The 10,824-nt window shown below is 53.9% G+C and overlaps 1 protein-coding gene across 5 annotated transcripts; it reads right to left on the reverse strand.

Annotated features, from left to right (window-relative positions):
* Positions 1-1,052: 1,052 nt before the first annotated feature.
* Positions 1,053-10,008, reverse strand: DNAJB5 (DnaJ heat shock protein family (Hsp40) member B5). Of its 5 annotated transcripts, XM_060013407.1 has the most exons (6): positions 9,890-10,008; positions 9,111-9,223; positions 8,910-8,962; positions 6,314-6,558; positions 2,624-3,225; positions 1,053-2,481 (listed from the first exon to the last, which is right to left on the reverse strand). In XM_060013407.1, the coding sequence occupies exons 4-6, from the start codon at positions 6,522-6,524 to the stop codon at positions 2,248-2,250; spliced, it is 1,047 nt and encodes a 348-aa protein (XP_059869390.1). In that variant the 5' UTR covers positions 6,525-6,558; positions 8,910-8,962; positions 9,111-9,223; positions 9,890-10,008; the 3' UTR covers positions 1,053-2,247. The 5 variants fall into 5 exon arrangements, with proteins under 5 accessions (XP_059869390.1, XP_059869389.1, XP_059869388.1 ...); XM_060013406.1 differs by lacking the exon at positions 9,111-9,223 and having other exon boundaries at positions 8,910-9,054; positions 9,890-10,000; XM_060013405.1 differs by lacking the exon at positions 9,111-9,223 and having other exon boundaries at positions 8,910-9,051; positions 9,890-9,955.
* Between the last annotated feature and the right edge of the window lie 816 nt (positions 10,009-10,824).

Below are 10,824 nucleotides of genomic sequence, written 5' to 3' on the forward strand. Positions count from 1 at the left end.
CATTGAGTAGAGGATGAAGGATTAGGGATCTCCCTGCCCAGGCTGGGGGATTAGCAGACATCCTTTTGAACAGAAACCCCTTGGTTTCTGCACTGGAAGGAACAGGCTCCACCCAAAAATACTCTGAATAAAAGAATGAGCTTTTTTCATTGGTGTTGTCCCAGGATAAAAAACAAGGGCAGGAAGATCCCTGTTAAAAGCCTAGACCTTGTCAGCCTCTATGTGGAGCCCAGGTACAGGTGAAGGCAGAGTTGTCTTCATAGCACTGGGGACACTGAAGTTCAGTAGGGCATGGCTGTCATGGGCCTGATCCTGGAAAAGAATCTGGGAGGAAAGTCAGCACCAGGAGAAAGTCCAGGCCCAGGCAGAGCCTGCAGATGAGCATTCCTGTGACTTCAGGGCTCCTCCCTACCCAGATCCAAGGAAAGTGACAAGGGCATCATGCAGTCAACACACAGGCCCTGAGGACCAGTGTCTCAGCAGGGACAGTCAATTCAAAGACCTGGACAGACATCCCTGGACAATTTAGACTTAAGTATCAGTAACAGTGTTCAGGCCTCACAGGAATCCTGTGTCTTCAGCCAGGCCCTGCTAAGCATGGGCCAAGGATGCAGGTACCTCCAGCCGCCCTCTCCACTTGCCTCAGGCTCTGTCTTTGGGAATGTGTCTCTTCTAGTCAGCCAGAAAGTCCTCCTCCATCCCTCCTAGGAGGAAAATTTCTCTTAAAGGAAAATTCCAGTCCATGTAGAGAAAAATCTATTGATTCTCATGCTAGCACATCCTTAGAGGATAGTCTCTATTTCTCATAACCCAGGATATTTATTCTTTCCAAATATTTTTTGTTTCCTCTAATAGCTGAGTGATATCTTCTGTCTTTGCTGTGTTTTGGGTGTACATTTTGGAAATTCTGGGAATCTGGGCTTAGAGGAAGGAAGGAGTCAGCTTCACCTTATATTGAGGGCTGCTTGGGCTTCTCAAAGGTGAGCGGGGCTCAGGAGGGAGGCTGTCAGTGCACATCCACCCCTATCACAGGTTCGTTGCTCCTGCTCAGATTCCATAGTTTTAAAATACTTTATTTTTTCCATAATACTGTCATTACAAAAAAATACAAAAAAACTACTATAAAAACATTCAGGGGCTTGTCAAAGTGAGAAAGCCTAAAAACTCCACCCCAGAACATGGCTGAAGCAGTCTTACCCTAGCTCCTTCACTATTTGATCTTTACACAATTATGGGAGTGAGGTGGGGTCACACAGGCGTCAGAGGGCTAGAAATTCCCCCGCAGCCTTCATGAAGGGTAAGAAATAAGTAGCTTCATATATCACAGAAATGGGATTTGGGAGTTTAGGGGTGGCTAGGCCCTGAGTTCAGAGGTGTGGGGAGAAACCTGTGACCCTGAATCTCTTGGTGGGGAATAGCTGCCACCTGACCCAAAGCCCTTTCCCTTCCTGATGAAGGCTAGGAGACAGACCCTGCCCTCCACCTCTTAGACTTAATACAGCAGCCCCCTCCCCTTCCTCTACCCTTGCACACTCTTAAGAGCAGCAGGGAGGACAGTACTTCCAGCTCTGCAGAGTCTGGGCAGGGGAGCTGTCAGGGAGGCTGCTGAGGGCCCCTTCACCTCCCTTTCCCAAATGAAAAGTGTCTCGTGCTCAATGGCCCGGTTCATGGGTTATGGACCTTCCCTTCCTATCTCAACCCTGGAGAGGCACACACAGCTCTAGGTGTGTGCTTTGTGTGCATGAATATGTGTGTGATAGCCTTGGACACTGTGGACTTGGGGGTGGGACTGGGGTGGGAAAGCAGTGTCCTTTTTATCCTCTTCCTCCCCCAGTAGGAGGAAGCTGAAGGGAAGGGAAAGGAGAGGTATTAGCAAAGCTGAGAGGGGAAGGAGGACATGCTATTTACAGGCGTGGACAAGGAATCTCTATATCTTCAAGTAGCACTCAGGTCACTCTCCAGCCACTGGAGTGGGAACTGGATTCAAAGCTTGTGACATGAAAATTAACCCCTGGCCTGGACTAGCTCTCCCCACCTCCCTCCCACTCCCCCAAGGCAGCCCAGCTCTGAAAGGGGTCAGGGACAGGAACATTTTCCCTGAAAACCAGTGAGTTTTTTTTTGTTTGTTTTGTTTTTTGCATTTAGAAAGAGTTGCTAGTGTCCAGTGGACATCAAGCTGGGTGCACAATGGGTGGGGTGAGTGTGGGGCTATTGCTGTGGAAGGCTCTGGGCTGGCTGGGGCAGGGCCTAGGAGCATGGTAAGTGCTGCTTAAGGATCTGTCTTGTCTGTGGTGTTAATCTATCTGGGAAGCGAACTTTGAACTCGACAATGAGGTCTCCCCGCTGGGTGGGCACCTTGGGGAAGGGAAGGCCCTCCCCACGGAGTCTCTTCACGGTGCCTGGCTTGATGACATCATTGCAGGGCAAAGGGATCACTCGGCCATCAATGGTGGGAATGTTCACGGTACAGCCACACAGTGCCTGGGGAAAATGAGACAGAAAGTGAGGAAAAGGTAGGGTAGAGTGATTGGGAAGGGAAGAAAAGAGAGAGTGGGGAAAGAATGTCTCCGTCACCCCCACCCCCCACCCGATAAAACCACACACAATCTGGTCCAGGCCCCACCTCCTTGAGGCTGATCAGGGCACTGTAGAGCACGTTGGTGCCATCTCGGCGGAAGTGTGCATGGGGCTTGTCTTTGAGCACAAAGACGATGTCAGCGGGGATGTTGTCAGGTGTGGCATCGCCCTCTTTGGGGAAGGTGATCTTGGTGCCTTCCTTCCAGCCACGCTTGATGACAATGTGCAGGATCTTGTCCTCGGTGCGTACAGTTCGCCCGTCAGGGTTGAGGCGCCGCCTTGTGATCTTCATGCGTTTGGTGGAGCCGTGGTAGATTTCCTCCAGGGACACCCTCAGCTCATGCACCACAGGTGGGTCCTGCACCTTGCGCCGAGAGTACAGTGGTTCTGGGGCTCGCCTTGGACCCCTACTCAGCCCATTGAACCCAAAGCGGCCAAAGGAGCCAAATGGGTCCTCATCTTCATCCACGTCCATGTCATCTGGGTCAAAGCCACTGAAGGGACGAGTGGAGCGAGTGCTGGCAAAGAAGATATCGAAGGGGTTGGAGCCGCCGAAGAAGGAGGCAAATGTGGCGTGGGGGTCCCCATGAAAGGTGTAGTGAAAGGAGCCACTGGAGCCCCCTGATGAACCGCCGCCGCTCTTCAGGCCTGGAGGGAGGAGAAGTTAGGGGCAGTATGGCTGGTCTCTGCCCCACCCCACTCTCCTCCCCCTGCCCTCTAGCTCCTAGTTCATGGGCCTAGAGGAAGAAGCAAGCTTTAACTCCCACAGAGAGGGCTGGCCTAATAGAGTAAGAAAAATCTCTGGCAAGATTTCTACTCTTAATTATATGTTTAATAATAAGGCACATCTTGAGGTTCAAAGAAGCTGAAAAGCTAAGACTAGAAGACTGGTAAGATGTGACTTCCAGCACTGTAAACTCTTCCATGTACCTGTGACCCAAAGATGTCTCACAGAGCCTTGAATGACTGGCCTGGGGTCACATTACAAGTCATACCTGGCTCCCGTATCTTTGCTTATCTCCAAAGACAGGGAAAGAGGCAATCAGACAGAATTTGACCATACAGAGGGCTGTAAGTGACCTGTCCCAAATAAGGTGGCAATACAGTCCAGGAGGAAGTCCACTCTCACTCTACTTCTTTTTTTTGTTTGTTTGTTTTTTGCGGTACGTGGGCCTCTCACTGTTGTGGCCTCTCCCGTTGCGGAGCACAGGCTCTGGACGCACAGGCTCAGCGGCCATGGCTCACGGGCCCAGCCGCTCCGCGGCATGTGGGATCTTCCCAGACCAGGGCACAAACCTGTGTCCCCTGCATCGGCAGGCGGACTCTCAACCACTGCGCCACCAGGGAAGCCCCCACTCTCACTCTACTTCTAGCATGGTTTCCTCTTTCTCTGACTCGTGCCCAAATGGGAAATGAGGAGGGCCCCAAAAAAGCAGGAAAGATCATTAGCTTGGAGAAGAGGAGCTATTTCTCTACAAAAAGTTTTCAAATGCTTTGTTCCCACACTCAGGGTTCACAGTGTTGCACAGCTCCAGGGGTTGCCATTCACACATTGGACAGACATAGATTGCAATGGGAAGGGAGCTCCTTGGAGTTGTACAACACCAAGACTTACACCCCATACCTAATGTCAGAGCTGCCAAAAAGGATGAGTGAGCTGGCACACTGCAGGTGGTGACCCCAGCTACTCTCTCTCTGGAGTCAGGTTCTGTCTAAGGGGCTCAGATTTGTGGGGGCAGTCTTCAAGGGGGATGGTAGTGGTGGTGATTGGAGTAGTTGGGGGGCTTGTGTGGGAAGGAGGGAGGAAGGGGATTAACACTGAGAAATGATCTAGAATATATAGACTTAGGGGTGGGGCCCAGGCTTGGGGAAGGGACTTTTCTCTTTGAGGGCTTTATCTAGAATTTCATTGGCTGTGGAAGCCTGAGCCTAAATTAGCCTCTTACTTCCTGGGACCACAAGAGGAGATTTGGGTTTCATTAGAGAGGCCAAGTGGCAAGCAATTCAGTGACTTGTGACAGCTGCCTCTTCACCCTTCCCCTAAGACTCAAGGTCTGTTCTTTCCTTTTATTGAGGGTCTGATTACCAGGTGAGTTCAAGAAGCTTGGCAGAGCTCAGTGAGAGAGGGAAGTTGGACTGATGATGACAGGAGGGGGTGACTTCTCTGCAAGGATTCCTGCTGTACCACTACCACCCCCCATTCAAGCTGGGAACAACTTGTCCCCAGGGAGGGCTGCACACAGAGTCTATGTGCACAACTGTTCTAGCTGGCTACTGGGGAAGGGGCAGGGCAGACAGAAATACAACCCACATTTCCAAGGCTGCTTCTCCCTTCCCAGGCCCTGGATGTCTCCTTAAGGTTGTGCTGCATCCTCAGGAGCCCTCCTGGGATGTAGATCTCCATTAGAACTGGTGCCTGGACCTAGGGCATGAGCTTTGCCCTTTGCTTAGGTTTGGTCATGCAGAAAGCGGAGGTCTCCCAGCTCCTACCTTCTTCCTAATCAAAGGTGAGGCCGAGCAGAGGAATGAGTGCAATTCCTAGACAGGTCACATGGTGGCATGGTGTCTGTACTGCTTCCCTCTTCCCCACCACTACCCCTCCCATCCCTCTACCCCAGAGAGAAACATTTCTTAGCTGAGAGAATATTGGGGATTCCAGAAGATACCTGGTGAGTCTGGGAATTGGCAAGTCTAGTAGGTGAGGAGGGAAAAACGGAAGGAACTAGTGGCATGGAGAATAAGAAGAGGGGGTTGGGAGGACTGGGGTGTACAGAGGACAGGGCCATGGAACATAAAGCAAGGAGGAGGAAAGGAAAAGAACATTCTTTTGAGCACCTGCTTTGTATCAGGTACAGTATATATCATTAGCCCATCTAATTTTGAGACTAGAACAGGGGGAGTGAGGAGGAGAATGTGGAAGAAAGGTGGATGCCACTGGGGAGGAAGGACAGTTCCTCCTGGAAAGGAGAGTCCTCAGCTGTGACAATGTCTCTTAATATAGCCTGACAGGTGCTTGTGGCTGGCGGGTGGCAGGCGGCCCTGAGGGGCAGGCCCAGAATTAGCAGCTACATCATGTCCGTGGGATGTGCTGGGAGGAGCCGCCCTCTCAGAGGCTTTATTTGGACCTTTCCTGACACCCTGTGCGTGGCCACCAGCTACCCCAGGAGGGGGCAAGGTGCCAGCAGCAGTTCCCCTTCCACTCTTGCTTGGATGCCTGCCACTTCCTCAGGGAGTCGAAACTCTACCTCTGTTCTGCTGGCCTGAAGTGGGCAGGAAGGGGGCAGGGAAGGGGACAACCATCTCTAGCTCAGAGCTCCAGTGGTTAATTCCCCGGCTGCTTAAGGGCCAAACTTTTATGCTGATGACTGTAAATGCGCTGTCCTCAGAGAGCCACACACTCCCTTTCCTAACCTTCCCCATCAGCCAATGAAGAAGCGGGGACTTCAGGCAGGACTAATAAGGCTGGGAGGGAAAGAAGGGCGGGGAAGGCCTCTGGCTCTAGCTTTTCTAAGGCCTTAACTTGAGGAGGGAGAGGGGCAGAGAGAGGCAGGGAGAGCTGTGGTGAGCTGAGGCTGGGTAGTGGGTGGTCTCTTCTTTCCTCTGGATGTCAGTGCTGGGAACACTTGCCTCCCTCACCTCCTTCTCAGTCTCCAGTTCCCTGCTTTGAGAACTGGGTCACCCAGGACCCCAGACAAGGACAGGTGTCCAGTATCAGGCTGGAGCACTGCCCTCTTACCTTCCTCCCCATACTGGTCATACAGGCCCCGTTTCTTAGGGTCACTCAGCACATCATAGGCCTCTGCGATCTCCTTAAACTTCTCCTCAGCGTTGGGTTCTTTGTTCTTATCTGGGTGGTACTTCAAGGCCATCTTCCGATAGGCTTTCTTGATCTCATCCTCATTGGCTCCCGACGGGATCCCAAGAATCTTGTAGTAATCCTTTCCCATCACAGCCACTGGACCGGCACTGGTGTCCTTGTTTCTGAAAGAAACCAGGGCCGATCCTTGATGCCTCTGTTCCCTTCTACCCCAGTCCTGTTCCTGCTGATCCTGCAACCCCTAAATGACTCACTGTGTAACTTTCAGCAGGTCATGCCTGTTCTGTGGGCCTCTGTCTCCCCATCAGTAAAATGAAAGGGTTGGATTAGATGATCTCTTCCAGCTCTGACATTCTAGGATTCTGTGATTCTTTCCTTAGCTCCTGGGTTTTCCCAACAGGAAGCTGGGGGCTGTGGCCCACTTTTTGGGGCTATTCTAAGGCCCAGGTCCTTGGGCCAGACTGAGGACTCCCACGAGCCCTGCTGAGTGAGGTGGCACCATGGACTGACAGACCCACGCACAGAAGCTGGTGAAGATCAGCGTACTGGGTGAGGTCACCTGAGCATCGTGGTCTCCTGTGCCATGCTTCAGGCATAGTGCCCAGGCTAAGGGCAGCTGGGGCAGTGGCCCAGGGCTGGGAACAGGCCTGGGTCTTCAGCCAGCTGCCTTGGCCAGCCAGGCTGAGTCAGGGTGTGTGTACCTGAATTCCTCTCAGCCACTGGAGACCCCAGGCCTCCCTGCCCCCGCTCCCCAGACTGTGCTAAGCCTCACGTGTGATTCAGATTAGAGGATGACTCACAGCCTTTGGTTACTGCTGTTTCTAACCCTCTCATTAGCGGGGCGGGGTGACACCGTCCTTCCCCCAACCAGGGCAACAGTTCCCTTTAGTCATTTCCCGGTGTCTACACACAAAACTGTGTGTGAAGACATGCCTGTGCCACCTAAGCATCAGTGTTAGTGAACAAAAGCATCCTGGAGGTGGGGCTTTTAAACCTTAGCTGTTAGGAGACAATTGGGCACTAACCACCAGTTCCTTAGTACCTTCTCTACCAGTCCCTCCCTCTCACCTGCCTCAAGGTTTAGGATCTGGCCCAGTGCCAGGTCCACACTCCTCTGATAGTCCCTGACTTGCTGGGTGCAGGGGCATTTGTTATTTATATGAGGGAGAAACACAGGACTCTCATTCTTTCACTCTAATCTCCCTCCATCAATGTCTCTGTGGTGGATAGAGGGAAAGGCACTTTCCTGTAGCTAGAGCTAGTAGGGGGAATGGCCAGAAGCCATTCTCTAACCCATCTGAGACTTGGCCAACCCCTGCCAAAGCCCAGAGAACCGGAGTCTTTCTAGCAATGTCATGGGCTGGCAGCCACAGCTAAGGCCTGCCTTTTCTGCCTCTGACTGCTTCAGAGAGATTACCGGGTGTCCTGGCAAGAGTGAGGGCTGTAATGGGTTAGGGGAGGCCTCAAGGCCCCAGGTAGACAGGGACAACAGCCCTAACTCCTGCCCCCACAGGGCCTGTTACAGGTGGCTGGGTTGACTCATGGTTCTGGGAGTCACCTCACTCTGACGAAGAGAAGGCTCCATTAGGGCGGGCACTCCCCCTTTTCCCCTACCAGCATGTCATGCCTGGTGGGGGAGCCTGTGGCTGGGGAGGCAGAGAAGAAAGGGCATCTGGGGGAGGGCAGCCATTTTCGGAAGCAGCAGTAAAAGCAGTCTGAGAGGGAGTTGGGGGTGGTCTGCCGCCATCTCTGCCTCAGCCCACACCTTCTTTCCCCCGAAACTGGGAAGGAAACCTAACACACCAAGAGGGTTCCCCCAGAGAACTGTAGCATCTTTTAGGCTGAGGGCGAGTGGAATGCCTTGCCAGTGCTTTCAACCCTCCCTTCACTGTCCCTGCATTACCTCTTCATCCGGCCAGCTTCCTCCCTTGCACCCCTGTGCTAACTGTTCTAGACCTCTAATTCTCTTGCCTCCACAGACATAGGGCAAGCTCTTTCAGGAGTTGCCTTTTTTCCTCCTTCTTTCCTCCCTCCCTCCCCTACCCACAAGCCACGTGTTGGAATGACAAAGGATCCCCATGGCATGGCACTGCCTTTGATGGAGAGAATGAAGAGGATGTTAATGTAGAGGCAGGACTAAAAAATAAGAAATGGCAAGGGGGACTGGTACAGGGAGCGGGGATGGTTGATACAGAAAATGAAGTACTGATGGAGGGGATGAAGGATGACAAATGGAAATGTCTGAAGTGGCAAATGGGTTACCAATGGGATGTAGAGAGTTGAAATACTAGAGGAGGTGTTTGTGGAAAACGGATGCCTGAAGGGTTTGGTATAAGATGAATGACAAGGGGTGCGGTTCATTCAAATGTAAGGGTGGGACAGAAGGGGGGTTCTTATACGTAACTGGGGATGAGACGAGGATGAGATGGAGGAAGCGGGTAGGCAATGGAGGGGGATATGACATGGAGAATTTGACTCGGTATGGGTATGAGTGCCCTTCTCCAGAGGGACTTACCGAAACTTTACAAACCCATTCAGCGTCCACGCTCGAAGTTTTAAGGGCTCCAGCTGAATTTTAAACATCAAGCTGGCTAAGAAGTCTTCTCCCCAGAAGTGTGGGAAGCTCCGGAAAGCGCCTCGGGCCTGTAGTGGGGGTGCTGCTGGGGATGGGCAGGAGAGCACTGTGCGCTTAAACATGCCCAGCCCAGCCCCTCACCTCTGATCGCTCCACCGGAGCCTGCTTGGAGAGCTGCAGCTCTGGAAGCCGCCTCCTCGGGTTCTCAGAGGCACTTGCCCAGCAAGGCCTGTCCGGTGCAGCAGGAGCTGGACCTGATCCCCAGGTGTGGAGAGTGAAGGAATAGGGTCCAGCGGTCACCTGCTCTCAGGTGCAGCGATGTCTGGCTGATTGTGAATGGCTGTATGGCTGTGTGACAGTAAGGCTGGCAGTGCGAAGAGTGTGTGCTTGTGAGTGGCAGCGTGTACCTCTGACAGGTGTGATTGTCTGTGAGGGCCTGAGAGGCAGCGTGTTCTTCTCGCCTCTCTCCCCGGGGAGGACCAGACCCCAATCCCCAAGAATCTACTCAATGAAGTCACTGACAGGGAGTCTCCTCCCTCGCAGATGGGCGGGGCGGGGCGGGGCAGAGCTCGGCTGGGACAAAAGGCGCGGCGAGGAGAGGAGGGGAGGAGAGGGGAGGGGGCTCCGGCGGGGGAGGGTGGTCGGTGATGTCACCGGCGCTGGCTGACTGGGCTGGCTCAGAAACGCCGCCCCGGAACCCAGTGCGACCCCGCCCGACCCTTCCCCGGCTCAGACGCGGGCTGCCCCCTGTAAGAGGGTCGCGGACATCGAGCACCTTGCAGACCCTGAACCTCCACACCCCCGCGGTGGAAGAGCCGAAGGGCCCTCAGTGTCCCGACATCCCGACACCAGGACCCCTGGCTTCGCGACGCGCGACGCCCCCCTCCCGGGACCCTCGAGTCCTGGCTCGGTGCCCTCACCAGTGAGGAGCTGCGGGCGCCGCCGCGGTCCGTCAGACAGCCGCTGCCCCCTCCCCCGGCTCTGGCTCCGCCGCCTCCACTCGGGACAGGAGTCGCCCGCCCGCCGGCGGCGGCCAGCGGGCCCGGGAACCCGCCCCCACAGCTCCGCCTCCGCGCTGCCCATTGCGCCGTCTGCCCGTCACTCAGCTCAGCCTCTGCTGTAATTGGACAGCTTTCAACGAGTGGCTCTGTGGTAGCCGCCCATTCTCCGCCCCTGTCACCCGGCCACACGCGCACACATTCCGGGCCGTGATTGGTGTGGGTCTGATTGGTGCACTTTGGGATCAATCAACCACACCTCTTCGCTATCTCGTCGTGTCATTGGTAAAAGGGACAGAGGGCGGCAACTCCACGCGCCCTTTGATTTTATTGGTTGGTCTGTGGGGCTCAGACCCCAGTCGGGGGACAACTATTTTAGTCCAATCTCCGGTTTGAGAACGTGGGACGTACTGGCCACTGCCCGAATCCCGGGAGAACCTTCTGGAACCCGTGCAACGTCAAAGGCAGCCTTAAAGGAAAACTGCGCCCACCAGTTGGCGGTGACTCTGGGCATTCTTTCCTGTCTTCATTTAGGAGGGTAGGGGAGAGAATAGTGCACTCTGGGAGGTGTGGTCCCTGGACCGGGGTGAAAAGGTTACCATTCTTACCTGTCTTCCATTGAACCGTGAACTGTCCTAGCCCTGACCTGATTTAGCTTTACCTTACCGTGACCCGGAGTTGACCTGATATGACCTAACTGAATCTCAAAACAGACCCCGGTAGATGAGCATAGTTTAAGTACACTTCTGCCCTCTCCTTTGTAACCTAGCAGTTCTCCACGGTTTTAGCACCTCCAAGATTCCCTTTATGAGTCCCCTTTTCATCCTCTGTATAATCCCCTCATCCCTGCTCCCTCA

The sequence above is a fragment of the Delphinus delphis genome, chromosome 6 (genome assembly GCF_949987515.2).
Source record: "Delphinus delphis chromosome 6, mDelDel1.2, whole genome shotgun sequence".
NCBI classification, from domain to species: Eukaryota; Metazoa; Chordata; class Mammalia; order Artiodactyla; family Delphinidae; genus Delphinus; species Delphinus delphis.

Coding starts and splice junctions, on each gene's coding strand:
- DNAJB5 (XM_060013404.1), bottom strand. CDS start 9,091: ATGTTTAAGCGCACAGTGCTCTCCTGCCCATCCCCAGCAGCACCCCCA. Junction 6,559..8,909: donor AATGGGTTTGTAAAGTTTCG/GTAAGTCCCTCT, acceptor GGTTTCTTTCAG/AAACAAGGACACCAGTGCCG. Junction 2,482..2,623: donor CCCTGATCAGCCTCAAGGAG/GTGGGGCCTGGA, acceptor CATTTTCCCCAG/GCACTGTGTGGCTGTACCGT.